Source organism: Protomyctophum parallelum (assembly GCF_964188405.1).
Source record: "Protomyctophum parallelum genome assembly, chromosome: 16".
NCBI lineage: Eukaryota > Metazoa > Chordata > Actinopteri > Myctophiformes > Myctophidae > Protomyctophum > Protomyctophum parallelum.
In genome coordinates this window covers 40525919-40553378 of record NC_139711.1, presented here as the reverse complement: position 1 = coordinate 40553378, position 27460 = coordinate 40525919, and the positions used below count along the sequence as shown (strand labels likewise).

The following is a 27460-nucleotide window of genomic DNA, read 5'->3' as shown; positions in this document are numbered from 1 at the left end:
GATACATTTATTTTCACTATCCATTGCAAAGAAGGAGGTGACACAGCTTGAAACAGATAATATAGAATTTATTTTCAACCAGAAGTAGGAAAATACATAGGTAGGTGTAAAGGAAACAAGCAGAACTTGTAGTCAACAGAAACAAAAATAATAAAACCAGGTCCAAAGAGCAGAGTGGACGGCTAAAGAATACAACAGAAAGAGCATTGTTTACCATTCAGATTATTTTTGATTTGAAAACAGCTGCCTTGATTTCTCAATCTGGGTTAATCGACATTCTACGACATTGTGCAAGTGTGTTTTTTTTCTTGTTTTATTATATAGAGATATATTCCTATTTTTGCTGGTATTTCATGAATGGTAAACAATAGTTGGTCCAGTGCATTAACACAGTGACACAGATCAATATTATATGTACTCAGCTGACTACAGAGACAATCCTGATCATTGAACAACTACCACTAGTTCGGCAGGGAGGAGAATGAGTAAATATACAAGATGGATGGAAAAAAGAGAGCAGATGAGGTTGGGAAGAGAAATGGAATGTGGGAACAAAGATGAAAAGGTTAAATAAAGGAAACTCAAGTCAAAATGGGTGAATTGCTGAATTAGCTACCGTGTACTGAGAGAAATATGAGAGAAGAAAAAGGAAAAAAAAGACAACCACCTTTGAATTCGGTTTTGGGTATTATTGCCAAGTTTCTGGGAAAGACTGAGTCTGAAATGTGTTTTTAAGAGTTGAGGGGAAACCCAAGAGTTAATGTGGATTAAGAAGGAAGAATGTAATTCAAGGAAAAGGCAGAGGTACCTTGCTTTCCTTACAGCCCTACATTTCATGGAGACTATGAGCCGACAGTGTGGATGAGGGGGATTGCACTACATGTAAATGGAGAAACAAAACTACAAGCAGCTTTGGTGTGCACCGATACGAAAAGGTTGCAGCCTGGGAAAGAAAAACAAAAAAAAACAAATCACCCCTAATTATGCCTAAAAAACTAATAGACCAATGCAATAGTGACAATACAAAACCTACATGTGATCACTCATTGAAGCTTGTTGGGTGACAATTATCCTGTTCTGTGATTTGCTCATTTTTCTTTCAACCATAAAAAAGCCACATTTTGAGGGTTCACAAAGTTGGCGTGTGGATTCAATTTCAGTGACCACCATAGCAGCTAGCTAGTGTTACAGATTCACTGTGATGCACAACAACACAGAGTGAGATGTGCTGCATACAGGAGCAGCCTAGCAAGCAGCGGCACAGATTTAGCGTAGTTTTGACACAACAGAACTTTTAAACTTCCATCCTGAACTGCAGCTCTGCCGTCTCGATTCCCAACACTCTTCTAGCAAACATGCAACTTCCCAAGTAAAGCTGAAAGTTTTGAATGTCCCTGGCGTGCAAGTTTGACCCAAACCCCCCCGCCCCGTCCCACCCACCCACCCACCCATAGAATTTACACTCGAGTTATATTCCACCAATACATAATCTAGACTTCATCCTAAAGCGACCTCGTCGAAAACATTCAATTTCTCAAGACACAATGTCTCTCCGTCACTTCTTCTACCGAGGATTTGGTACTTTGAAATGGGAGAAAATATGGGGGAAAAAAATAAAAACGAGTCAAAAGTAAAAACAATGTAGCAATCATAACACCATCATAGAACTCATGATTTTTACACAACAACACAATTCAATATTTTGTAGAAAGGAAACATGAGATACATCTTTTATTCACACTTTACAAAAAAAGCTAGTCTTTAAATCTACAATACTAATGCAGTTGAGGAAAAGCTGGACACATTGGTTTCCATTGAAAACTAAATAAAATGGGGCTCAACGGGGCAAATTCAGGGCAAAATTTTGTGTTTATATTTACTCGTATCCCTCGCACTTCGAACAAAAAAATAAAAATTTCAAAACATTTACATTAGAAATTGATGAAGTTTAGTCACCAATATACCATCATTGTATGGGAAAGGGAGTTTGTGGGGGCGGGGGGGGGGGGGTGGTGGGGCACTACTGTAAGTGCCAATTATTCCACTTTTGTTTTGTAAAAGAAAATTGACAATATAGGTTGTATTAACAGAGTCTCACCTTCGTGTGTTGGTCTGAGTGTAAACACAAAAAAAAACGGATTAATAGCAATGTGTTTCATCTGGCCTATCAGAGCAAGAAACGGGTGAGCCCCAAGATGCCCCTCATCCCTTGTTTATCCAAAAAGCAGAATGCTAAACGGGCCTTCCGCCGGTCCCAATAGGGAGGCAGGAGAAACCACAGATGAATATAGTGGACCGTCCACCGGGTCCAATACAGAGGTAAAGAGACCATAGGTGGACCTCTAGCTGCAGTGGGGCCGGGTCGAGAACTATACAGTGGTTCAGCAAAAGGGATTTTATAAAATAAAAAAAACACACACACATGGTTAGAGTAATACAGGTCAACATTGAAGGGGGTGGCCACCCCATATATAATCCGTAGTACAAAGGCGTCGCTTGGCGAAAAGCGACACCATTGTGCGATGGATTTTAGATTAGGGTTTTAGGGGGTAAAGGATGGGGGGGTGAGGTCACTGATGGGACAGAAGGGAGAGATGGATGGGGGAGGGGGGGCAAGGGAAACAGAAGCTGTGCTAAGATAGATACAAGAAGGGTGCAAAAACATTCCAGTAGGAGCATTATTAAAAATGACGACATCAAAGTCATGTTCTACAGAGAGGTAAAACTAGAACTGTGGATATAGCATACCTGATTACTAGAGCTCAATGAAATAGGAAGAATATACACATCATAACATTGTCACAGCTCATAAAAAAAAGGAAACAAACATTAACAAAATAACCCCAAAAAAAGGACAAAAAAAAAAATCTTCACAAATGTCTTGACAGTATTTAAAAATAAAATGAGAAGAGGTTGGTCAGGCGTTCGCTGATTGTAAATAGTGCAAGACAACAACTGCTACAAGTGAGGCACAATGTTCTGTTCTTGTACAACACATGAGATCATATGGGTTGCTGGGGTTGTCGGTCATTGCATCACACGTCTCTAGTGTGTGTGTATGTGTGTGGTGTCGGGGATGGGGGGGTGGGGGGGGGGTGGGGTGGGGTGCAGACATGAGGTCACTCACTGTTGGGGCGTAGAGTCATCCTTGTTATGTAATTTTGTCTGCACTGGTGGCAGCAGTGTGGATCAATGGCTTTGTTAAATGGGCGAGAAGAAGCAACAGGCAAGGGTTTACTCAGTGGCTATTTACAGGTAGAGAGAGAAAACACAAAATACTGATTCATTAATAACAGTTCATCTACTGGGAGTGCAAAAGTAGTGACAGCGAACGCCTAGAACAACCTCTTCTTTACGTCTTTTGTACAAGCTGGTAATATCAATTCATCTCAACATTAAATTGATAAAAATTTAGCCATAGTTTACAATACAATCTTTTTTTTCTTTTTTCTTTTTACTTCTTCAAATCTGATCATAATTTACTCTTAGTACAAAAAACGCCAGAAAACAGGTCTTTTGTGGTTCATATACAATCATGTAAAGACTGAATCTAGATTTCTATTCTGTACAAACACTTGTGAAAAAACCCACTGCTTTTGCGTTATGGAATTTATGGCTGGGGAAAGTCACTACTGGCCTCAGAGACAGTGCTACAGATCTGCCTGCAATTAGTTGTTTGTCTGTTTTTCAGTGTTGTGTGGAGTTGGATGGCAACTCCAGACAGCAAGAGGAATGCTGGTTTTACTCCAATCAGCCACTTCTTACTCTCTGGACAAGAACCTTTTACGTAATTTGCCTCTTTGCTTTGCCCATCAGCCTAAATCCCTGTGGTACATACATGGTCCTTAAGTTATGAGCACAAAAGTATAAGACTAGCCTAGCTTACAACTATACAAGCAGGGTAAAAACAGTCTGCAAATGGGATGGTAGCCAGTCTCAAAATTCTCACAACATCCATTTTCTATATAAGTCACAATGCTCACATTGAAAACAGGCAAAAAAAAAGTAGTTCTTCGCAGCCGTCAAGTTCTCTAGGCATCTGGGTTTGGTTGCCATTGCACCGGGCGGGGTCAGAGCAGGTTGTAGACTAACTTGTAGCACCGCGGGAGGCTGTGACAACACACAAGGCCTCAGCACCACAGAATGACAGCAGGAAATATCACCCTCTTCCTCAAACTGCACTATGCCCGCTTCTCAACTACCAGATACAGTTGCTGAACGCCCGAAAGGAACCCTCCTGCGTCACAGGGAGACTGACCGAGCAGGCTAGAGAGGCCCAGAGAAGCGAGGGGGAAAGCAAACCCAAGACGCTGGCAGGTCTGAGACAGACGCATCTGCTGTCTTTGCTGGTTTGAGATTTGTACAGGACAGACAGACCATCATATTTGTTCGCCCATCGCCCTCTGCGATGTTTCCGTTTTTATCTTTAAGCCACACACTGCCCTAAGTGACAAATATGAGTGAGCTACCATCCTATCCAGTTAAGAGACACATAAGCCGTGTGGATTGGGGGAAGGGGTCGGGGGTCAGTTGGAGGAAGGGGTGTCAAAACATCAAAGATAATATATCATTATACGAACCGGATTGACTCGAGCAGATAAAAAAAAAATGTCAATGAAAAATAAGGGGAAAAAAGAAAAGAAAAATATAGAACATCTATAACATACGAAATCCCTGTCGGCCAGATCTCACTGTACGTTTATTTTACAGGTTGTGTGTTTTTTTCTTCTTTTTGTCTTCCTCCTGCAGTGCGGGGGGAGGGGAAGAGCTGGTAGGGCGGGGGAGGGGGCAGCGCCCCCAGCCCCCCCGCCCCCTTGTGGTGCGGAGGAGGAGGGGCCTCACTACCTGCGTGCGGGCAGGTGGAGCCCGTTGACCTGGGGGGGCGCGTTGGGCAGGAGCAGCTCCAGCTGGGCGAAGAGGGAGAAGTGGTCGGAGGGGATGTGGGGGTGAGGGCAGCCGCTGACATTGTTTTCTATGAGCCAATTGGTGTCCAGGGGCCCCAGGGTACCCAGCACGTTCAGATGAGGCTTGGAGTAGAAAATGTAGTCGATGACACCCTGTGTGGAGAGATGGATGGGGAGATTAAGGAAAGGGTATTGTGAGACGCAGGAAGACTCACGCTGAACGACCAACAGTATAGCTTGGGCAACACACACACAACTGATTTACAACTTATAACAAATTGAAGGGCTGTTCTGATTGAACAGATCACTTTTTTGTATTCCGTCCTCCAACCCATTTAGGCCTGACATCAAAATGTAAAAAAAATCTTCTAAATCCTCCAGTTTTCTGAAATAAATATTTTCACGATTTTTCAAAAATAGCAGACCTACAAGCTCATAGCGCGCCACTTGGTGGGGCGCTATGAGCTTGTAGATCTGCTAAATTATAACAGTTTAAAGCACCAAAAGGGGTTCCCGCCCAAAATGCGTTAATCATGTTCTAAATGTTGTGTCATACATAGGTTCTTCTTGACTCCTATCACTTTCCATTTATTATATTTTGTGTTTTCTTGTATCGTTATACTGAATAACTACTAAATCAAATAGCTATTTAACAGAGTTAATTTCAACACCGACCGTTAAAGTAGCGATGGCCCCGAGTGGACGTACAGTTCATTGTTGTCACCTTTCCACATAGAACCAGTATTCAACTCAAGTCATTCTTTCAGCACAGAGAACAAGGGCTGAACTCCAAATCAATTATTTCCCCAAACTGAACCAGAACTTATCTCAAACCATTCTTTCAAACACAGGCAGAACCATTCGTGAACTCTGAACCCAACCAGACTGAAAAACCAAACCGTTCTCATTGTCGACACAGAAGAAATGGGTTGAGAGTCCACTACTTGTCTTGTTCGGTCTAAGACAGAACCAGTACCGATTTACTGAACCAAACCATTCTTTCATCACAGCATTCAACCTCCATCTATTTGAAGTATTACATCAATGGGGAACAATGTCAACATGCACAAACCCATTGATGCCCGAGGCCGAATCTGGGAATGCCTTTCAGAAACTTCTGATTCATTATTATTTTTTTATTATGTTGCAATATACATACAACATACATATCATTCTAGGGGTCCTTGACATGAAATAGTTTGAAAACCACCGAAATAGAAACCCAGGTTTTTCGGAAAACTGTCAGGATTTAGAAGACATTTTGTAAATTCGGCCTTAAGCTTTGCTACTACAGTATCCGTCTCGTTTGAATGGTCTTAAGTCTTACCCATACCATTAATGACACTGACTTGTAGCACCATTAATGACACTGACTTGTAGCACCATTAATGACACTGACTTGTAGCTTAGTTTGCCCTTTATTAAACTCAACTCTTGAATAGGACATAGCTCCAAATATGATTCAGTATAGTATGTCAGCACTTTACAGCAACGCACCTTTGTCTGATGGATTGAAGTAAACTGGCCGTGACGTTTGGTTCCACCTTTTAGTTTCAATATTACGTTAAAAACAACATTGATTTGACATTTGTGCCTCGATTCACAATCTGCCCCGTCCACATAAGCTAAATTTATCATTATATTATGCATGAGGAAAATAATAGTTCCCACTCCATGTATTTGTTATGGGTTAAGACTTGCTCAGGGGCCTGGCATCTAAACTGCGACTACCAGTGCCTCTGGCTTCCCAGGCGGGCTCACCAACCAATCAGCTATGGCCACCCCAAATGAGTGTCAGTCCTTCAAAACGATGCATCCAAGCATAAGTGGACCTTTCAACAACAATGACCCAAAGAATACAAAGCAATCTACTACAGAACAGGCTTGCAAAACAAAACAGGTTATGGACCACCCCAGATATTAAAATGCAAATGTTGTGGGGGGGGATTTCAGTGAGCCGTAGCATACACATCACAGTTGAAGGAGCCCTGTACCAAATTGTACAGCATTATATGCAAGACTGACAATGATCATGGAGTTGCACACATGAGAAAACAGAAAACCATTTCTCTCAATCTCATTGCATCTCAGTCATTATCAGCTTTAGAAATGCACCAGACAAGCAATACATATCACTCATAGGCCATTCAAGGATTCTACCAAATATGCTACATAAGACACATTTCCACTTAACCGAAATTAATTGGATTTAGTGGAATGAATTGGATTAACTCATATCCTGCCAAGGACCACTTTCTAATTAGTTAAAATTGGCACTTGAGGCTATTATTTATAGTATGCTTTAAAAGTAGAGATGTCCCAATACGGTATCGGGAAAAGTATCAGATCGGCCCGTATTTGTCATATCGGTGGATATATGCCAGTCTAACCACCGATCCTATACAGGAATAAATAAAATGTACTTGGGGCATGTGGAGTTTGCTTTGGAGTTGCCCAAACTGCAAGTGCACATTTGAGTTAGGAGTCTGCTATAAACACAACACGAGATATAGCTAGATCACGACATTGGTATCGGTATACACATAAATTGAGGTATCGGGATCGGATGCATGAATAATTGAGTAAATGTTATCTAAACACAGCCACTATGACTGGGTCGACAGTGACACTAAGGTCTTGGAGGCACTTTGCCCGAAAAGAAAATCCATCATAAAATGATAGGTAAAATTTGAATTCATGTTCAAGTTAACACTCATAGTAAAACTGTGCTCTTATTTTACATTCCACAGACCAGAAGACACAGCCACATTGAGGTGTTTAGACAGATATCATGTTGTGCGTTAAAGACTGTTGCGTCCCCTTTCAAACGAGCACTTGCCCGGTCAGGGCAACCTGAAAGCAAAATACACCTAGTTTTATTTACCTGCCAGGGACAGGTAGGCAACCCTTGGCCTTAGTGTCAACTCCTGACAGTATTTTTTTACAGTATTGAAATGAGGCGATTTCCATTATTGAAGAACTTTGTGGAGAGTTGTTCACAGCTTTGTTTACCCATTTTGGGCAGGAACCCCTTTGTGTTTTAAGCATTATGTCATACTTTAGCTAAAAAAAAAAGCAGATGTACAAGCTCATAGACAGAGTGCCGCACTACGAGTTTGTAGGTCTGCTATTTTTGAAAAACCGTGAAAATGTAGTGCAAATCTTTGAATATATACTTCTGGGGAGGTCCCTGGAGGAACATCATATTTTCAGATGGGTGTCAGCGGCCTACTACATATAATCTTGAAAATGTTTGAGAACCACCAACATAGAAACATGTTTTTTCAGAAAACCGTGAGGATTTAGAAGACATTTGTAGAATCGTCTTAATGCCAACGACACCATCAGTACAGGTACCTTGAAGTCGAAGGTGTAGTTGGTGTAAGGCATCGGGCCGTTCTCGTAGGCGCTCTTCAGCTTGAAGCCGTGTGTGATCCTGCTGCCGTTGGACGTGCTGTTCTTGCCGTTGCAGTTGAAGTTGATCAGGCTTTCGTTGTAGCGCAGCTCCTTGAAGTCCTTGTGGGTGCAGTCCACCCCGCCCGTCGCCAGGTATTCCACCACACCTGGACAGGGAAGAGTTCACCAGACATTACGCCCACGTCACAATACTCACACCACCGTAGTGGAAGAGTTCACCAGACATTACGCCCACGTCACAATACTCTCACCACCGTAGCGGTCATGAAACCCACATTTAAAAAAGAAAACCTTTTACCTAGGTATACTCTATAATGGATTTAATTTATAACGCACTTTATATTCGTGAGAATCTCAAAGTGCTACAGCAAATGAATAAAAGCAAAAGAAAACACCATTAAAAACATCTAAAAGAGCAACATTTAAAACATAAGGGCAAGGCTATAAAAATGCTTTATTAAAAAAAAGGAAAGTTTTTAGTCCCCCAAGTGTCGACCGACTGTGGGGCTCTCAGGTGGGTGGGGAGAGCGTTCCACAGTTCGGGGGCGACCGAGCAGAAGGCCCGGTCACCCATGGTGCGTAGGTTGGTCTTTATGGGTTTGAGGAGGTTGGTGTTTGATGAGCGGAGGGAGCGGGTTGAAGATTGAAAAGTTCCTTGAGGTGGTGGGGGGGACTCTACTAGTTTATAATATCCAATTGATTACGACTTGATTATCAGCAGCATATCAATTCATTTTAGAGGCTTGGGCAGCGTCAAGCTTTTATGGCATTAGGAGCTTGCACACTGGTCAGTTTCCCTAATTAAACCAAATGGACCCGTATTAGTCCATTAAGTAATAATCTTTACTAGGATATTCATCTTCGCTGGTTTCATTTTACGCTCAGTGTTCGATTATTGTTAACCATCTGCATTACGGTACTTAATTTACACAATTAGAGAATGTAGAATAATTATTTTGATTAATATTTGCCCGTTCTCTGCATCGTACAAACAGCATGGAGTTGTGGACAAAATCTTATCCAACAACAAAATATTCTAGGTTGTGGGCCTGATAGACTACATCTCATCATATGGTGGTCCGTGGCTCAGATGCTGAATAAATAATGGCCCTGGATATGAAAAGGGTTGAAAACCACCGCTCTATTCAACAGTCCAGCTCACTCACCAGAGTCCGGCAGGGAGTTGAGGTCAGCACACAGCACCAGAGGGATGCCGTTGGTCTCCCCAGAGACAGACGAGAGCTTTAGGCTGCGCGTGGCCTTGTCCACGATGTTCTTCACCTCCGACAGGAACATCATGGTCTGGACCAGCTTGACGTCGGAGTACTCTGGGTCCCAGTGCATGTGGGCGTTGGCCACCAGTAGCAGTTGCTTCTCCATGCCATGGAGTGACTTCCCCGCTAAACAGGGAACAATGACAAAAAGGCATGAAGCAGAGATGTAGGACAGAACAATACGGGGTTGACAGTACACTTAACGCATTTTGGACGGGAACCCCTTTTGGTGTTTTAAACATTATGTTATAATTTAGCTATTGAAAAATAGCAGATCTACAAGCTCATAGCGCGCCACCGAGTGGCGTGCTACGAGCTTGTAGGTCTGCTATTTTTGAAAAATCATGAACATGATGGTGCAAAGCTTTGAATATATACTCTTTCAGAGCGAACGTTTTTAACTAAAATCTTTGCTTCTGGGAGGTGGTCCCTGAAACAACACATTTTCAGATGGGGGTCAGCAGCCAATTTCATATATTTTTCCTTGACATGCAATATTGAGAAGCACTGAAAAAGACATTTAAAAAAAAAAAGACATTTTTTAAATTGACGTCAGGCCTAAATGGGTTAAGTTGCTGATGTCAATAGTTGTGTAATACATCTATATGGCAGCATATAGTTTTTTACTCGATTGCAGGGCTCCAGCGTGCGACCTATTAGGTCGCATATGCGACTTAATTTCTTATGGTGATACTTAAAATGTAATGAGGTCGCACCGGTGATACTTGGAAATGTGCGAAAAAAAGAAAGAAAAACGATCCGTTTATTTATTTATTTTTACTCCGTCTCAACACTGAGGCACGGGCGGCTATTAGTAGTGCGATAATAAAGTATTACTTTCTTTTGGCTCAATCGATCCCCTCTCTTTCTCTCTCTCTGTGCCTGCCTGCAAAGTCAATGCTAAGACGATAATTGCGCAAACAGGCGCAGCGCGACCTGCCGCGGTACAAACTGGACGAACCGAGGAGAATATATATTCAGGTCTGAACGCAGTTTATCAGACACAAATTAACTAATCTTTCTCAGCTGTACAATTTCACTGGAGCGCAGCGCGCATATCTAACTGCATGATGATCAGTCATGATCTACACAGACAGCAGACTCCCGACCGTAGACTGTAAGCTCCTGACCCAAACAATAAGTGAGGAGGTAAACTTGTTGTTTGATTAAACATAATGTGCCACGAAAAATAGCTTCCAAAGCTTGTTATGTTTGCATCGAGGAGGTAGCCTGTGTCCATACATGATGATCGGCCAACAAAATACATTAATCTCCCTCCCAGTGAGTGAAGAGCACTGATGCCTGATTTATTCTTCGTCGTACAAAGTGTGTGCTGAAAATGGCTGATCTACAAGCTCACAACGCGTCGCGTCCGCGACATGTGAGCTTGTAGATCAGCTATTTTCAGCACGCGGAGATATGCAGGCTCTGAGAGCATTTAGAAACTTTTGCCTTCACAATAAAAGTATGCAGCTTTCACAAGTTGGCCAACTTGGCCCATGAAGACAAGGAAAAGGATTAAGAATTCGGTGGCATTTCACATTGCAAAAGATTCTTTCCAAAATATAAAAATATTATAATAAGGAATTAATTTGGATAATGGTAATGGGATATTGTACAAATTGTCACATTATTAATCCCAAAGGTTTGGACTGCATTTAATTTTCAACACAAAACCTTAAACTGACTTTCTGTGTGGAATATAAATATTGCCTTTATTGACTGAGTGACTTTGTGTTGGGTTCAAACCATCTACAGTGTTTTGAAGTATAACCAGGTAGGTTGCTGTTTTTTACACAGTGACCTTTGTAGGGGGTTTTATGATTCAAACCTTTAATGGTGGAAACCACTACAAAAAATAAATGGCGCCCTATGTGGGGGCATGATAAGATCATGTAATAATACCACGCTATACAAAGAAATAAATTGTGCTACCTAATTTCTGGTGGCGCTACCAAATGAAAAGGTAGGTGGCACCAGTGCTACCTGTGAAAAAGTTAGTCTGGAGCCCTGCTCGATTGTTATAACTTTGATATTTGAAGTCTGTTATTATGCAACACACTGCTCCAGAATGGAGCAGAAAACGGTGTGATCATCATAATCACACATGCCACCAAAGCAAATGTAAACACACATGCCAAAGAAACTGTCAACAGAAATTGCATAACGCAAATTTGGTTTCACGTTATTGTGCAACTGCGCAATAATCATTTGTTGACAAAGCAGCTGGCCTAAACCTACACAAGCAAGCTAGTGTGCAGGAAAATGTTTGCGTTGCCTGGCAACCAACCTCGAATCCCAGTATCGCTTTCTCAGAAAGTGAAAGGTGGCAATAAGAGGGCGGGGCCACTGACATTACAGCAATAACGTTACTGGCAACACGCCACCGCCAAAGCTGCGCCCCTTCTTGCTGGGAGCATCAATCCAGACCATTAACCCATTTTGGGGCATGAACCCCTTTTGGTGTTAGCAGTACGTTATGCTTTAGCCATTTAAAAATAGCAGATCTACAAACTCATAGCGCGCCACCGAGTGGCGCGCTACGAGTTTGTAGGTCTGCTAAAAAAAGATTAAATCGAAGAACGACGGACATAGAAAAATAGCTTTTTCAGAAAACTGTCATTTTTAGAATCTGAACTCTGGTCAGAATGAGTTAAAAACCTATGCCATTTGACCCATTGTAGTTTTGTTTACATAGTCTAATATTGTTATGGTCTCTGCCAGGGAGAGATAGTCAGGATTACACACAGCGCTGCGCAGTCACCTCCTGTGTTGTGTGCGCGCGTTGGGCTGGGGCATGTCTCAACGGGAGAAGTAGAGGATCGATACCATGGAAAAGTCATATTGAACATTTTTCAGCATTTCTTTTTACCGAAAACACTTTTCTACAGTTATGATGTGATCAAAACGATCAGCTGATTTTTTTAATAGTCTATCACGATTGGCCAATATTGGCTTCCAAAGTTTGCAAGTGGACAGTTTTGTACAAAACACTGGCCAAAACAATCTGTCGGGCAAATACATGCCATTCTACTTGCCCAAAAGTCATGCCCACTTGCCCAAAAAGTCAATCCTCCATTATGAAATGTCATTTACATTAATTTGTTCAACATAACAAGTGTATCCATTCGATAACTTCAAAGTGGTGACAATCACTTTGAAAACCAGAACTGCCGAGTGGTGACAGTCACTTAGAAAACCAGAATGAATGGAAATGCTGGTTGTAAAAAGGTAGCATTCTTCTTGAATACTAATACCCAATAATATTTAATGAAGACGGAACGCACTTGCCCGACAGGCAACCTGAAATCAAACTCCACTTGCCCGAAAGTATTATTTACTTGTCACCAGGCCTGGAATTTCATCCTAGGGGCAAGGCCACTTGGCCTTTATTGGCCTTGGCCTACTGTTGTAGCATGTCTGTAAACATGTCTGTAACATGGGGTCCCGGTCCAGAGATGAAAATCATAATGAAATGGCCTAGGAGCCTGTCACCCTAGGCTAATTCATATGCATTTAATTTGGGGGTCCTTGAAATTAAAATGGCTGAGGATTACTGGATTAAACTGAGAGTTAATTCACAGAAAATACTATGTTTCTGTTCTGCCTCGTTTGTTTTTGTTCTGCTATATTAACTGTGTGATATGTTCCTTGTTTAAAATTTTCTTCTATTGTTTATACTGTGCAAATTGTTCAGCACCTTCTAACTTTGTTTCGAAAGGTGCTTTATAAATAACATTTACTTAACTTTTGAATGAGGGCTTGGTTTAGAAAAGCCTATATTTTGTGCTAAAGTAATATATTGAACAACATAAATGTAGATTTTACGGTTAGACTGGCATATGGCATTGAGGGGCTGCAGGATTGAGGACTCTGGAGATAAGTAAAGTGTAAAAAGCATGTTGTACAATTGTGTGCTTATGGACATTTACCACGTTATGTCCACTGGTGTACAGTGAGCGCGCTCTGGTGCTTGCCTACTATCATTTGGCTAGCGATATTAAACAATTTACTCTGTCAACTAACGTAGCAGACGATAGCGTGGTAAATGGTGGAGGAGTCCTGCAGTCTATGCTGTTGCGTGGTGTTGTTTTGCGAGTTTATATCCATGAAGACGAGTCACGTTGGTCTTAACACACAGGCTCTGTGTGATTATAATCTTGAAGCACCGCGCCGAGTGTCAGTGAGTGAGCTGTGTGCGCTATAGGCAGCATGTGGGCTAAATGCCCACCGTTTACTCCGTTAGAGCGTGTATGTGTGCATGGCGCGGAGGAGGAGGGAGGAGGCAAAGTAACGCAAAATAATCAAACCACTTGGCAAATGGCAACACAACTACAATACAGACAATACAAGTCAAATTAAAGTTTCACCAGGCCTCAATTCAGCGAGCGAGACTGGAGGGCTGCCCACACAAGACTACATAATTTGGCAACAGCCCAGTTGCGGAACTATGTAATGACGGAGCCAAATATTAAAATAAATATATGGTCGTTAACAGCTCTGTGTTGAGGTGCAGAACAGCAGCACTCCTTGATGTGCCGATATTGCTTACATAGGTGCAGAGTAACTAAAATTGTTGGACACTAGGTTCCTCCTACTTACAGGATAGCTCCATCATCTCCTTGCGGACCTCGAGTAGACACGCCACTCCGATGTTGTCCTTGGTCATCACTCTGTTCAGCATGGCCTCGGAGCCCTCGGAGTTAGCCATAGCCAGCTGGTTGAACTCCACCGTATGCTTCTGCACCACGCTGAACCTGCGAGGAGGCAGTTGGGAACACATCATGAGCAAACGGGTCGGGAACAACTCAGAAAAAACATGCTCACTTTCACCCTTTTTTTGCAAGCCCGAGGCTAAGGATTGCCCAGGGCTGCCTTAGTCTCCATGTTCAAACATTTGTGCTGGCCCAGTTTAGCACAAGCCCTGGGCTGACGAGAATAAGAATTCTACAGTTAACCCATTGAGACCAGATTCTACAAATGTCTTTTTTTTTCATGATTAAAGTTTCTATATCCGTGATTCTCAAACTATTTAACCCCCTTATGTCCACCCTAATTAACAGTGGATTGTGCCTTCTACCTGCACTATTGACGTTTAATTTGTAATTTTAATGCCAATAGAAAAATCTGTGACATACACTCATTTTAACACGGTAATCCTATAGTATAATACCTAGTCCTGATGGTGTCGGTAACGTCACCATTATGCCTTCAACAAATAGAGCGAATCTGGCGATATCACTTCCGGTTCAACACACCACATCATCCGCTAGCTTTCTTCACCGTTGTGTTGTCAGATGTCTGGGATGCTAAGCGATCGTTTATTTTAATAACCAAGTCAAATTAAGCTCTAATCAAGCCCCAAATATCGCACAGCGATGCACATAAAGACCGTGTGTGCGAGAGCATGCACGCGTGGATTTCGGCCGGTTTTAGGTAGATTACATCGGCCGCTAGCCAAACAAGCTAAAAGTTGCTACATTTAGCCCCCGATTACAGGGAATTAATTAGGTCAACGGTAATAAGGGATTCTTTGATTCATTACGTCAATAGCCATAAGAGGGGCCCAGGCGGTGGCGTAACCGTCTGGGCACCCGACTGGTAATCCAGTCGCAGTGTGCCGCGGGTTCGACTCCCGAGCCCGACACGGCCTTTACTGCATGTCTTCCCCCCCATCTCTCTCCCGTTTCCTGTCAGCCTACTGTCTGTCCCTTCAAAAACCAATAAAAGGTGTAAGAAAATAGCGGGTTTTAATGTCAGTTTTCTGAAAAAATTATGTTTCCATGTCAGTCGTTCTCAAACCATTTCATGTCAAGGACCCAACTTTAGCCTCTTGTCCACTTCCTGCTTTGAGCGACAATGGAGTAAAGAATAAAAAGAAATCCACTGACCGGCAGTTGACCGAGGCCTCCACCTAGTTCAGATGTACAAAATAGTATTTTTAATGCACCACCCATGATAATATTTCCACTAGCACACAAAAGATCTGCTGGTTGGACTGTCATGAAACTGAGAATCTGTTGGTTGGACTGCCATGAAACTAGGGATGTGAACGATTTACTTTTTTGGCTGCACAGCAGTTGAGAACGCAACTATGCATCCCTTAAGCAACACAACTTCTGCACCCATACATTTAGAATTTGCATCAAAGCCCAATAATAAAAAATTGACCATTATGAAGGAGCAGCGCTATGGGCTATGCCCCAACTCTCAACTGTCTGCAGCGTTCGTCAATGGTAAGCGCCCACTTTACCCTATTTGGAAACAAAAAGAAGAGTTCCATAATTAACTGATACGGTACGCACGTTGTTCCGAATGCATTTATTTGACAACTGTCCTGTTCTCAGTCCTCCCAACGAGAGAGCGAACTTGTCTATGCATGGCCGGTGTGCCTGTGAGCAGTGTTGCCAGATTGTGTGAGAGAAATAAGCAACCAGGTCCATGAAAACAAGCCCAAAAGAACCCAGGGTGTGAGAAGCGCTCAGCTGCAGCCCATTCATGACAAGAGCAGTCGAGCACATGACCAATGGGACAGTGCATTCGGTGTTGCTAAGATACCACCCCACACCCTGGGACGATGGGATCTATACTCAAACCATAACAAGCACTTCGAGCGGGACAGACAGTTAGCAGTAGCACTAGCAGCACATAAGTTTCACACAGACACACGTACCTCTTCCATTTGGAAAACATTTGATCATTTTATTACATTTGGAAAACGGCCACCATAAAGTTTTAGAGCAAGCCATTACAAAAATATATATCTCGACGTAAACATTTTGAGTCGTCCCTACATGAAACTGAAGATCGACTGGTTGGACTGCCGTGAAACTTGCAGAGGTGAATCAGACTCCCTGGAATAAGACCCCAATATTCGAGTAACAACTTGACCACCTTGGCAAAAAAGTTGAATGCCGTGTTCAGGACAAAAAAGTGCATAAAAGATTTAACAATAGCGATTTTGTGAATCCATTGCCTTTCCACTAGCACCAGACTTAAGCCAAAATGATTACAGCCAGGTGCCCATTTATTATTAACCACACAATTATGTTTAGCCAACATTGACCATTATTCATATTCAGTTATGATCGGCAACATATGAATATGGAGAAAAGGTCATATACTTTATAATGTACAAAATATATACTACTTCATAATGTACAAATAAAGCACTTAAGATTCAGTGCACTATCCTTGATGTTTTGACACCGTATGATTAATCCTAGCTTGAAAGCAGTTGCATACGAATGCTAGTCCTTTGTGTAAGTGTAAGCACACATCTATCATTTCCAATTATAGCAATGCTTCGCGTGTCCCCGTCAAGCAGTTAACAGTAAGCAATCAATAGTTTCCAAATGTTGATAGGGGCCTCCATGGGAGCTTTGTTCTCCATGCAATTGTTATGGTAGCAATAGTCCGTTGCCTCAGGCAAATAGGTGACTATAAACACCGTCTATTATTTTCTATCTATAGTTATGCTCCTAGCAGAATCATATTTTTATTGCCAGGTATGTTTACACATACAAGGAATTTGTATCGGCTTGCCTGGAACATTGCTCTGTAAACAGTATAGATAGATTTATCATTTGCTCAAAAAAGATAAGCAAAAAGCTAGACACTATGATAGGGGGGCAGGGGTAGCAGCATATACATTCCACAATGCATTATGAATAAAATAGTTACATTATCAGCCAATAGCAAACACCAAGTTGATGAAGTCTTCAGGTGATGAAAAATCTAATGTGAAAACAAGCACAACATCTGAGCCTAGTTTGATTAAGCTCCTCCAGACGTGCACCAATGAATAAAATACAAAATGATCAAAGCCTACAGAGCCTAGAGTTGACAACCAAGTAGTGTCAGCATGGCCATCCCTCCTGATGATGTTAAAATAGTCTATTGAGCCCCATTTTCTATATACAATACAGTAGATCAGGACAAGAAAATATGATCTATAAGGACAGATGCGATCAGCCGGAGAATCGGAGCGGCAGGGGCGGTATTGCAGTACCGCACTGTTGTGACGAAAAGAGAGTTGAGCCAGCAAGGCAAAGCTCTGTCTACCGAGCAATCTTCGTTCCTACTCTCACCTATCTATGGTCATGAAGTGTGGGTCATGACCGAAAGAATAAGGTCACGAATACAAGCGGCCGAAATGAGTTTTCTTCGACGGGTGGCTCCCTTAGAGATAGGGTGAGAAGTTCAATCACACGAGAGAGACTGAGTAGAACCGCTGCTCCTTCACCTGGAAAGGAGTCAGCTGTGTGAGTTTGAAACTTGCCTTGACTCAAACACAAGGTTTCTTTGGAAAACCTTACAGAAGAGATAATTCCCATTACTCAAGCCCACAGCTTGTTTAAAATGCAGCTGCAAGGGTAGTTGAACTGGCAAAGAAAAAAGGAATTTAGGCTCAGCTGAGGCGTTTCAACAGAACGTCAATGTTAGGGGTCATTACTAAATCGGCGGTTACAATATCAACATTTCCGATTACTTTTAAAAATATGATTGCCAGATTAGCTTTAGGCGATTTGGCTTCCGGTTCATTTTGGAGTGTACAAAATAAATAAAAAAAAGAGCCCGCTGTATCGGGCGGCAGATAAATTGCATTGCCGGAGTCAATGGTGGTTCTAAAAAAGCCTCCGGCCATGGGACGACCATCATCCGTGGGGTTCCTTCTCCAGGGAACATGAATGTGCTTAGAAAGTTTCACTGCAATTTGCCATCTTGTGTAAAGAGATTGCACATGGAAATTTGGAACAAATGGTGGCTCAAGGGGGAAAAAGCCTGAGAGTTAATCCTGTCGGGAGCATGAGGGTGCACACAGCAAGTTCAACGGCAATCATTGGGATAACAAGTCATTCATTTCCCAGAGGAGGAGGCCACTCTGAGAGAAGGGACCAGTCCAACGATGTAGAGCCCGTCTACAAACACGAGTCGCTAGTAACTCTAAGAAACGGGGGAGGACACTCACACAACCTGTGAGTCACACCAAAAGGCACCAGATGCCGTTCCTCCCGAGAGTATACAAGCTTTACCAGAAGTAATAGAAACTTTGTTGTGTTTTGATGGTTGATGATTTGTCGTTTCTTAATAGAGCAGTCCTCTCGTCTTGGATTGTAAGCAACATCATAATTCATATTGTTATGCAATGATGTTTTGTTTTCTAATAAACTTGAATCAGGCCAGTAGTTTTCAAGATGTCGTTTTGGCCCAAAGTCGTGGACAGACAAACCAAGCAGCAGCCGAGGCGAGCCAAGCTTCCAGCCCCACCACTAACAGGGGAAATGGATCTCAGTGCTTCTGCCAGGCTTGCCTACTTACCCAAGACTGAAAATGCAAATGTACGGCCGGTCCTTTTATAAGTATCAATGTGAAGTAACTTGTTCTGCTTGCTTCTGCTTGAAAAGGGCACTTTTGCAAGTTATAAGTCAAGTTTGTGTTGTTAGGAGATTGAATTATAGCTACATACTTTTCTGTCTTGTAGAAAACTGCACATCCGTCAACGTGTTTGCGGTCTGACTCAGACATGGTCCTTGCCCGTGACTTTGAGCTGAAGAATCCCTCATAACCCTGCTCCTTTAGCTCAGGCAGGAAGAAGCTGTAGTACTGCTCCGTCTCCACTTCCTGAAATCACAACATTAACCCACCGGATTTCATTTAAAATCAGATTGTTGACATTACCGTAAATGGTGCAATTATATAGCGCTTTTACCCAATCATACACCGATGGCGGAGGAAACCATGCAAGGCACCAACCTCCTCATCAGCAGAAATTAGGGGTTCAGAGTCTTGCTCAAGGACACTTAAGACAATAACTCAGGGGTAGCCCGGGATCGAACTCGGAACCTTGTAGTTCCCATCCAGCTGCTCTACCGGCCACTCTACCCCTGAGCCACTCCCGCCCGATACCGTTATTCAACATGTGGATGTGGTGCTTACCTGCAAGCTGATTATGTCTGCGTTGCAGCCCATGATCTCCTGCATGATGGATTTCTTCCGGTACTCCCAGTTCAGAGCCCATGAGGGGCAGTAGCCATATAGCTGTCGTGTGGCATATTTATCACATAGCACATTGTAGCACATCACAGAAAACAACGCTGTAGGGAGACAAGAACAAGTGGTTCGTCTTAGAGTTAGTTGGTTCGTATTTTCAAAGTGCACAATGATGGATACTTAGGGCTGACACCATTCGATACTTAGATAGTTATCGGCCCGATTTTCAGCACAAAAAAGTCCACTCCAGCACTTCCATTCAAATAAATGTTAATGTAATTATTCTGGGGAAGTACTGCATGTTTCTATGAGTAATATCACTTGATCGTAAAGATAACATTCCAGAGTACAAAATTATTTATAATGTAAAGATAAGTATTCTGCTTGCCCAATTCGATCAGTCAGAATAAAGACATAAATACATTCTGTATGAGATTGACATCGGATAAAACGCACTGCAGCGGCCGATGCAATAACTGTAGTGAAAACGAAGTATGTTTACCCCTAGTAAGCCCCATTTTCAAACATATAGAATGTACAAGCTTACAATTCGTTGTGAGACAGTAGATCTGCCACTGTCCAAAACAATAGATTGTGTGTGTATATATATATGTGTATATATATATATATATATATATATTATTATTTTTAGGGATGTCCCGATAAACTTTTTTCGTTTCCTATCCCACAATTTTCCTCAGCTGATGACCCGTTTAGGCCCACAAAGGTGTTCAGTGAGGTGTCACAGCACACCTGTTCAAAAGGCACTGGAGGAGGTGCGTCAGGCAGCAATGCCCAGCAGGAATACCATCACCTGTATCTGATATGTTAGCCGATACCGATGTGTCAACCACTTAACCCTGTGTCGGATCGGTGGTTAGACTGGCATATTCACCGATAAGACAAATAAGGGCAGATACCAATACTTTTCCGATACAAAATCGGGACATCTCGTGTGTGTGTGTGTCACGTCAGGTTGGCCATTACCTGAGGGTCGTGTTCGGTCAGGTTCCTGGAGTTGGATCCATGACCGAGCAGGCGGCTGCTCTGTAGGTACTAAAGAGGGGGGGAGGAGAGCTATCAACATGGGGACATCAAACGTGGATAATATACGACTGCATTCATGTCAAATGTAAACAGCATTTTAAACTCTGCGACCAGGAATTCTCGCCTAGAGGCCATCATTTTCTGAGCTTAGAGTGTAGGCTATAATTTTCCGAACAGCAATATAATTAAAGTCACCAGTTATTGAGGGCTAATTAAATCAAGACAAATGATAAGACAACTCAATGATTCACAGTCTCCCTTGCCTATGACTATGTCAATTCGAACAGTGGTTCTCAGCCGTTTTAAGTCCCCCCAAACTGGGGACCCCACCCCCACCAGCTTTTGGAATTTAAGAGTTGAGGCATTACATTTATTTTAATCAGCTCCCCAGATAAATATTGTGAAAACATCCAATCTACAAGCTCACAATGCCTTGAGCAATTTTCACAATTCATTGCCTCTCTCTCATATTAGACAATTTCATCAATGTTTGACCCACAGGTTGAGAACCACTGAATTAGAAAACATGCTTAGAAAACATGCTTCATTTCCCATTGACATTCACAGAGGACTCACTGCGCTTAATTGCACCTGCCAGATTGTCCAACAGGTAGTTAAGCAGTCGCCGCGTGCCGTCGGGCTCCTGGTAGAGGCTCAGGATTTCTTGTGCAAGTGGGTTTCCTGAGGAGGAGGAAAGCAACATGCGTTTAATGATCTCCTGCCAAAACAATATAACCAACTAATAATGTAACTGATAAGATGACAAAGCACTCACCTTTCAACCCCAGTGTTTGTAACTGAAACAGTTTCCCCAATTCGAATGGCAGAACCCGCAACTGGTTGTTATTTAAAAGAAGTTCCCTGTTGAAGAAAAGATGTAGGAATCAAAACGTTTCCCTATGCCTAGAGGAGGACGTAACCGCCTCCTCACCTTTCACAGGCATTATCCAGCAACAAACCTCCATGACAACAATGTCAAAGGATCTATGGCATGAGCTCAGGCCATAAACTCCCTGACATTATGGATATCATGTCACATATCACACTAGACATCTGGGTCAACTGCATAAAAGCCAGTCAATTCGCTTCTCCACTGAACAATAAAGCCTCGGCTGATTAGTGTGGTGGGATGAATTCATGATATATGTGCAGTCGACTCACCTGAGAGACACCATGTTGCCGAGCTCTGCCGGCAGGCTCCTGATCTTATTGGACGATAGATCCAGGTACACCAGGTTGTGTAGTTTGGCAATGTCGGGTGGGATGCGTGACAGAGAGTTGTCACTGATGTGCAGGGCAGTGAGGTGTGTGAGAGACCACAGGGCTGTGCTGAGACTCCTTACGCGACCTGCCGAGGAACATGGTAGTACGTCGACAACATGCACAGGAGAATGAGGTCCCTGGGTGACAACTATATGCGAGTCACGTCTAGAATTATTTTTAGGACAGTAAACAGATTGTGAGTCCCATCTTTATTATTAACAATGAAAATAAAACGCTCTCGCTAATTTAACCAGTACACGTGTCTCTTCAGCTATAGTGCTGCACGATTCTTGCTCAAATGTGAACATTGATTTTCCTCCACAAGAATTGAGATCATGATTCTCATTTTTTCCATGAAATTCTCTCTTGTCTTTAGTCTGCAATTGAACATTACTACATTCCAAATGTGGCACCTGGAGCCAACTACTGTGGCTTTTAACAGACATCAAAGTGCTTGTCTTAGACCTCTCAAAGTCTCGCTCTTTAGAGAAAACATAAGAGTAACAATAATAAATTGGACAGCCTTCTAGTGCTGCACGATTCTTCACAAAATGAGACTGTATAGGTGTCTGAATCTAGATCTATCTTTTTTCGACTAATTATGCAGCACTACAACTATTTGTGTGATTCATGTCTAGAAAAACTTTTAGGACAGTAAACAGATTGCTGTTCATTATGCACTTCCTAATGATGGAAAAGCTTGCCTTTAACAATGAAAATAAAAGCAAACAGGCCTTTTTCTCCCTCATTTAACCAGTGCAAGTGTCTCCTCAGCACATCCCATGGACTCACTCACCGCTGATTTCAAGCTCAGCCCAGTATGACTTCTTCCCGTTGGCTGCTTCCTCACTAGACATAATGGTGTACATCCGCCTGGGGTCTGGCGGGTCATATTTTTCCTTGGGCATTCCTGTAACACTGTGGGAGTTAAGTTACATTGGTTTAGTTTTTTTTTTTTAAGATATATTTACACACCAACAATCACACAAACAAGGACATGTGACACATCAAGCATTGTATTTGTTACATCCCATATATCTCTGTCGGGAAGAAACCAAATGTTCCTTTTTCAGGAAATGAAAAATACAGTATAGATTTCAGGAAATGAAAAATATACATTTTTCCAGGAAATGAAGAAAACCTTGCATTTTTAAAACAAAGCAATACTGCCTCAAAGTTGGTATTGTGTCCGGAGTGCTTCTTACTAGTACTTTTCATTGGTTCAACATGTTCAACACACAGATGTAAGTGATTTAAGGGGAAGAAAATAAATACCCTCAAATATTTTGGTTTCCTCCCGACAGCAACGAATACAGAATTATGGGAATACAATTCTTGGTTTTCAACTCTTTAACATCATAACAAATGGCAATACGAAAAGCCAAACAGCCCCAGGTTTAAAATGTGAACACACAATGCCAGGACCACCTGCATGGTGTCATTGTTGTACACAGGTGAGGAAATCCCAGTGCACGCCTTAATTTCAATCACAACAGTCGTCGTTAAGTCACGCAGGCAAAGCAGCATTCAAAGCGAAAAGTATACATAACGTCAAGTTCAAAGATAAACGTCAACTAGGCATTGGTTTTAATGTAAGTCCAATTAACATTTAACCAGCTTTGTTGCTATGAATGGTGTCCGCTTAGTTACATAAGCGTGTGAAGGATAACTGATATCATAACAACAACCACTACATCAAATGTATAAAACAGGGCTGTAAACAAACTGACACCGGGGGGGTGGAGTTTGCCAAGTACAGAAGATATATTTCCAATACATTTTTTTTAATAGTTTGCCATCTCGCTCTAGCTACTAGCTAGCTAGTTAGCATAGCCCAGTGATGTGAACATAACATTAGTTTCACACAGCCACCGAGCAAGGCTAGGCAGCAAACGTCAAAATGACAAAAACGTCAAAAATTACACAAACGCCAGGGGGGTCCGTTGGCTGGCGTTTGAGTCACGAAATGCCACGAATTAAGAGGAAAACACAACGTTTAAAAAACAGTTGTTTATGTAATAGTAGCAACAACACGGACTGACTTGCGCATTAAGAGCTAGGAGGCCAGAGAGCAGCAGCTCGAGCGCATTGACATCACTGTCTGTGTGTGTGTGAATCAAACCAGTGTATGGCTAACGGCTGTTAGCCACATAGCTAACTAGCCTAGCCTACAGCTAGCATAGAGCTAACAAAAATCATATGTAGTCCATGGGCAGAACTGTTAGCTTAGGCTAACTCCCTAGCCACAACAAGCTAACGCGTCTTCCTTGAAACATTTTTCGAAGCTGACCCGACTTTTCATTTACAAATAAAAAAACAAATAACCGTCGCTTCGGGAAAAACAAAACACGTTTTTTTTTTTTAACATCCTAGTTTTAATATCCATCGTTACAACGGAACGGCAGCCAACAACAACAAAAAAAACGCCAATAATGATAACAATAATAAATAAAATAGTTTAAGATGCCCGTTTTTCTTTTACCTGCAAAAGCATAACCACCAGATCGAGGGGGGGACGACGGACGAGACGAGTGCGTGTTCTGTGTTCTCTTTTGTTTTCTAGCTACTTCAGTCTCGTTTCCGCTGCTGTATCATGGCGACTGGTCTCTCTGCCAATGATAGAGCCTCATTTATACATCTGCGGTACCGCGGTGTCGCCGTGGCCAAGAAGAACAGATCTACAAGATATTCGACGCCCAGTGTGTCTATGGCGACGGCCGCGGCGCCGCTTGTTTGCCCAGCTTGTAGCTCCGTCCTTTTTTGGCGAGCAGCAACACCCCAGTAACGCTCCATGCCATTGGTCCGCGGGTGCAACCAGCTGTTGTTTGAAGGTTTGAAGGTTTGAAGCAAAGTAGGGGGGCCTGCAGGCCTGCCCTGGAGTGGACTCACTGACAGGAGCCTAGCCTTAACCCTATAGCCTCTTTCGGGACCCCCTTGGTTACATGTTCCGTCCCAAATACAGAAAAGGTAACCAAGGAAGGGTCTTGAAAAGGTGCCTACCTGGCTCCTACCCTTAACCCTAAACCTGACCCCAAAAGTTCTGAGTGCATAGTAGCCTACACCAGAGCATTGGTTTTCAACCTTTTTCGTATCAAGGTCCATTATTTATTCGGCATTTGAGCCACAGACCACCATATCATGAGATTTAGCCTCTCACTCAAAACTGTATTACACAGAATATATATGAACAGCGGATATATGACGTCCCTATAGCAGATATGGAAATGAGGATAACAAAGCATGCATCTCATATCATTGCGTACAGTACGTCTGTCTCTCTGATAGTGGCTGGTCATCATATCATGGTTATATGCTTACTTAGTAGATGAGTGTTTCGCCACTGACTGAGTCAAGCACATAAGGTCATCATGACAAACATTGGATAAGATTTTGTCCACAATTCCATGCTGTATTGATGTTGGCGCCATAGGAGAGATAACAGGCAAATGTTGATCAAAATTAAGAAACTGATAAAATGAAATGTTAGTTTGACTCTGTTGAAACTGATCAGGTTTTTAATCCTTGCCTTCACCCTAACCTCTCCCTTCATGCCTCTTTGACTTATCTGTACCTAACCTGTAGTAACCGAGTCTGGGAATGAGGAAATGCAGTGATTTACAAAGAGGAAAAGCACAAAGTTGGATATGAAGAATTGAGTGGGATCTCACACCATAATAAAGTTTTAAACATTTTATTTCAAGACCATCCATATGTCACAAGAAGTTAGGGTAAGTAAGACAAAAACATGATTAGATTTCAACAAAACCAGCTTGCATGGTAATCTTAAAAGTGTAAAAGTGTAAAGTAATCTCATCAGTATCTTTCTACAGTATTATGCAATTGTTTTTTTGGAAATACTCAACCAAAAACACTTCTCAGTGCATTATAGGAGTACGTAAGAAGTTTAAGAAACAAGCTTCATAATCTACACATCAGAATTCTAAGACTCAAGTTTGAAATCACTACTGGAACTTTGTGAACATCTGTCAAAACTGACAAAAATAAACCATACATCTACAATCTCTGGTAGGCTATCTCATAGTTTAAGGACTTAAAAAAAAATATATTCACTCTTTGGTATAAATAAACCTTGTAGGCCTATGTTCAAAACCGTAACAGTGAGATGTTGGTTTCTGCTCGACAGACGGGTCGACAGATGGCGACTGGTCAATCCAGGAATGATTCAAAGCTTTGGCAATTCATGTAAAACAACCATACCGACATATTCAACTGTAAAACGGCTTTGGGAGAGAGAAAGTCTAATCTATCATATGAAAATCTGATGACATGACATTTTAACAGTCATAAACCAATCTCATCCCCACACACTGAAAATGTATTACAATTATTTTGTCACGCAAAACGGCGGACTCTCGGCGATAGAGCCTTCTACGTGGCAGCCCCTGCCCTCTGGAACTCTCTCCCCTTGGAGATCCGCCAGACTCCCACATTAAACTCTTTCAAGTCTGCACTGAAAAGACATTTGTTCACTTTGGCTTTTGGCAACTAGTTTTGTTTTTTGTTTTTTGTCTTGTTAAGCGTCCTTGGGTTTCTTGAAAGGCGCTATATAAATCCAAGTTATTATTATTATTATTAATTAAAAACGAAAGTTCAACTGAGAGGTGGAACGGACAGTCATCATCCAACTCGGTTCCCCTAGCCTAATTCAACCCATTCGGCCCTGCTCCAATCAGATCAGTGCATCTCATGTCCGGGCCCCTTAAAAGGACGCCTCCTACTTCCTTGTCTCGCTTGTGCTATCTGTTCAGGTCAACCCGCCACCTCCCCGCCTCCGCCCAGCAGCAGGCACCACCAGGATGGCCCCACGGGGGTGGGCTCCGGAGCCCCTGCCTTCCATCAGGCAGGATCTATGTCGAGGCTCCTGACCAGATCCTCCGATGGGGCCCGCGCCAAAGCATTTAACGTCATGCCAATACGACTGCATTTATACTCGACTTTATCATGTTCAATTCATTCAATGTAATCCCCTTTTCGTAATAAACATCAGTGCATTAATTCATTCAATTCCGTGTAGTGAAATCTCTTAAGTTGAACTAGTATTCTATGTTTTCAAATGTATTTTTTACAGGGGCCAATTTCGAATTGCAGCCGTCCGTATAGGTGCTCTTTGAGAGCGGTTTTGAAGGAAAGGATTCACATTTTGTAATGGCTGTTGGTAGGGTGTTCCACATTTTAGTGGCATAGGAGCAAAATTAATGTAATGGTTTAACAGCCCCACTGTGTAGTACCAAATTCTAGCCAAATGAACTACTTTTAATTATTTAAAAATCAATTATCTTATTTGTGATTATTCTATTATCAATTACTTTTCAATTAATCAAGAAGTGTGTTTTTTATATCAATGAATCGATGTACTTACTGAATCAAAGTACATCACTAATCACACAAAAGGAATCCCACACCTTCCTTGCAGTCCCAAATGAAAGATTTTGTTTCTCCAGAAACCAATGTTAACTAAACAATGATTGTGTTCATATGAGAAGCTTACATTGAATATCACCCAGCTTATGCACTAATTTACTTTAACCAGCAAAAAAGGGA

At 42.2% G+C, this 27460-nt stretch overlaps 1 protein-coding gene across 2 annotated transcripts; it reads right to left on the bottom strand.

Annotated features, from left to right (window-relative positions):
- Nucleotides 1–1716: 1716 nt before the first annotated feature.
- On the bottom strand, nucleotides 1717–24492 carry LOC310873464 (CCR4-NOT transcription complex subunit 6). Of its 2 annotated transcripts, none has more exons than XM_083785856.1 (12): nucleotides 24381–24492; nucleotides 22695–22816; nucleotides 21797–21983; nucleotides 21411–21496; nucleotides 21212–21316; nucleotides 20576–20644; nucleotides 19535–19692; nucleotides 19065–19219; nucleotides 14198–14352; nucleotides 9488–9721; nucleotides 8262–8467; nucleotides 1717–5057 (listed from the first exon to the last, which is right to left on the bottom strand). In XM_083785856.1, exons 2-12 carry the CDS (start codon nucleotides 22804–22806, stop codon nucleotides 4842–4844), a joined length of 1683 nt encoding a protein of 560 aa, XP_083641982.1. In that variant the 5' UTR covers nucleotides 22807–22816; nucleotides 24381–24492; the 3' UTR covers nucleotides 1717–4841. The 2 variants fall into 2 exon arrangements, with proteins under 2 accessions (XP_083641982.1, XP_083641983.1); XM_083785857.1 differs by having other exon boundaries at nucleotides 21227–21316.
- Between the last annotated feature and the right edge of the window lie 2968 nt (nucleotides 24493–27460).

Excerpts from the sequence above, each read along its gene's own strand:
- LOC310873464 (XM_083785856.1), bottom strand. The coding sequence starts at position 22,806 with ATGCCCAAGGAAAAATATGACCCGCCAGACCCCAGGCGGATGTACACC. Across the intron at positions 19,693-20,575 it reads TGACCGAACACGACCCTCAG|CGTTGTTTTCTGTGATGTGC; the intron begins GTAATGGCCAAC and ends GTCTCCCTACAG. Across the intron at positions 19,220-19,534 it reads CAGACATAATCAGCTTGCAG|GAAGTGGAGACGGAGCAGTA; the intron begins GTAAGCACCACA and ends TTGTGATTTCAG.